A 2,129-nucleotide genomic window follows, 5' to 3' on the forward strand; every position below is an offset into this window, starting at 1 on the left:
GCTTCAAGCCTGGCATCGCCAGGTTCTCTCATTCACTGCTCTTGCGCACGCTTTCGACTTGTAGGTCTCCTTTTTCTTCTACTTTCATCTTCAATTCACCTACACATAAAATAGACTCAATTAAGCACAAATATAGTATAGTTTAGCATTAAAGCCCCAAAATGTAAGGTAAGTAATGCACTAAAAATATGTAATTATAACCAAACATCAAATACTCTTCACCGGATATCCCAAATTACAGACGAAGGTAGTATCCAATAAGTTATGGGTACCACCAGTGTCAATAAGAATGTGAATTGGCCTCTTCTCATGATATCATGTAACTCTTAGAGTTTGAAAGCTTACAGTTCTATTCAATGCATGCAGTGAAATTGACAAGTTTTCATCTGCATCATTTGGGCATGTATCTTCAAAATTCTCTTCTTCTTTAGCCTCTCCTTCTTCAATCTCCAACATGTACAATTGTCTATTACCCTTGCACTTATGACCAGGTGTATATTTCTCGTCACAAAAATAACATAATCCCTTCTCCCTCTTAGCATTCATTTCAGCAGTAGGTATCAATTTTCTTTGGAAAGGCTTGGAAGGTGGATTTTGGGTAGAATAAGGAGTAAATTCAGTTGATGGTTTCGAATAGGATGCTTTGGGAGGTAAATATTCAGAGATTTTTCTGGAGGATGGATGAGGTGTGGGTAACAAAGGTACTTTGTGGGCTTTGTTTTGGGCTATGAAAGCGGCTTCTTGTATTCTTGCAACATAGTAAGCATGGGATAAAGTTTGTGGATTTAGCAGCCTAACGGAGTAGCTAATTTCAGGTTTAAGGCCGGTTAAGAAACAATTAAAAGCATAGCCTTGGGGTAGGTTTAATCTGGTCATAGTTTTATCGAAAGAGGCCTGATACTCTCTTACACTGCCTACTTGCTTCAGATTCTTCAGATCAGCCATAAGATCATCAAATTCAGTTCCAAATCTTTCAACTAAAGCCATGACATACTCATTCCATATAGGAGGATGAACAAATAACCTATTTCCCATATAAGCCTGATGCCACGGTATAGCCCCTCCCTCAAAATGAATCGAAGCAACTTTAACCCTCTGATCTGAATGGATATCATCTATAGTGAAAAACTGATCCACCTTATACAACCAAGTTCTCAAATCTTTCCCACTAAACCTTGGAAATTCAAGCTTTGATAGCCTTGAAAAGTAAGGATAAGAACTTACAAAAGATGTTCGATTGCCCTTCGAACTTCCTGTCGAATCTATATGGAATGCTGCACCTTGTTGTTCTGGAATTTGAGTCTGCCTCTCATTATCATCCATCATATCCTTCAATTCCTTGTTAGAATTTCTCAGTTCAGCCATTCCTTCCATCAACTGTTGCATCGTATCCTTCAGACCTTGCACCTCCATAGTTGCTTCATCATTGTTGCGATGACCTTTCATCATATTTAGCGCACTAGGAATCGACCGCTCTGATACCAATTGGGACCCAATTTAGGAACTCAGTCGAGAACTAGATCGAACAAGTCCAAGAGATCGCGGAAGATCTCGAGAAACTAGTTCAACAGTAAAGAAACAGAGAGATTCATAGAAGAAATAGGAGAAAATATCTGAAATACACACATAATCCAACTGTTTGTCTACAAGTACTTATATGATAGATTATACAAGTGAAAATGAAATTCGAAGTGCAATAACTGCTACTTTTCCCTCTAATGCTAATTAAAAAGTCAACTACAATTCTTCCAGAATAATAGCAACTGCTAACTAACTCTTCAGAATTGAAATTCCCTGTTCCATATTCCATCTATGAACTGGAAATAAGCGTGACACGTAGCTGCTGAAATTTTTTGTCTCCTCATCCATTGTAGGATTCTGCTCCATAATCTTTTAGTAAAAATCACAATCCACATACAAGTGATCTCTAGTTTCATTTTGGCATTGACAGAGAGTGCATAAAGGATCCAACTGAACTCCCCAACTAACTAGTCTGTCTATGATAGGTAGCCTGCCCTACAAATGTAACCACATAGTGAACTTTGTCTTGGGTATTGCTTCATTTTTAAACACGAGATATTTCCAAGGTACTCTAGGCTCATCTCCCAGTAGTTGAAGATAGATTTGCC

At 38.1% G+C, this 2,129-nt stretch overlaps 1 protein-coding gene across 1 annotated transcript; it reads right to left on the reverse strand.

Moving 5' to 3' along the window:
• Positions 1 to 315: 315 nt before the first annotated feature.
• LOC138906758 (uncharacterized) lies at positions 316 to 1,449 on the reverse strand. Its single transcript, XM_070196317.1, has one exon. The coding sequence runs from the start codon at positions 1,447 to 1,449 to the stop codon at positions 316 to 318; it is 1,134 nt and encodes a 377-aa protein (XP_070052418.1).
• Between the last annotated feature and the right edge of the window lie 680 nt (positions 1,450 to 2,129).

The sequence above is a fragment of the Nicotiana tomentosiformis genome, chromosome 1 (assembly GCF_000390325.3).
Source record: "Nicotiana tomentosiformis chromosome 1, ASM39032v3, whole genome shotgun sequence".
Classification (NCBI taxonomy): domain Eukaryota; kingdom Viridiplantae; phylum Streptophyta; class Magnoliopsida; order Solanales; family Solanaceae; genus Nicotiana; species Nicotiana tomentosiformis.

Bases quoted from the DNA above. Each gene is read 5' to 3' on its own strand.
- LOC138906758 (XM_070196317.1), bottom strand. From the start codon at position 1,449: ATGATGAAAGGTCATCGCAACAATGATGAAGCAACTATGGAGGTGCAA.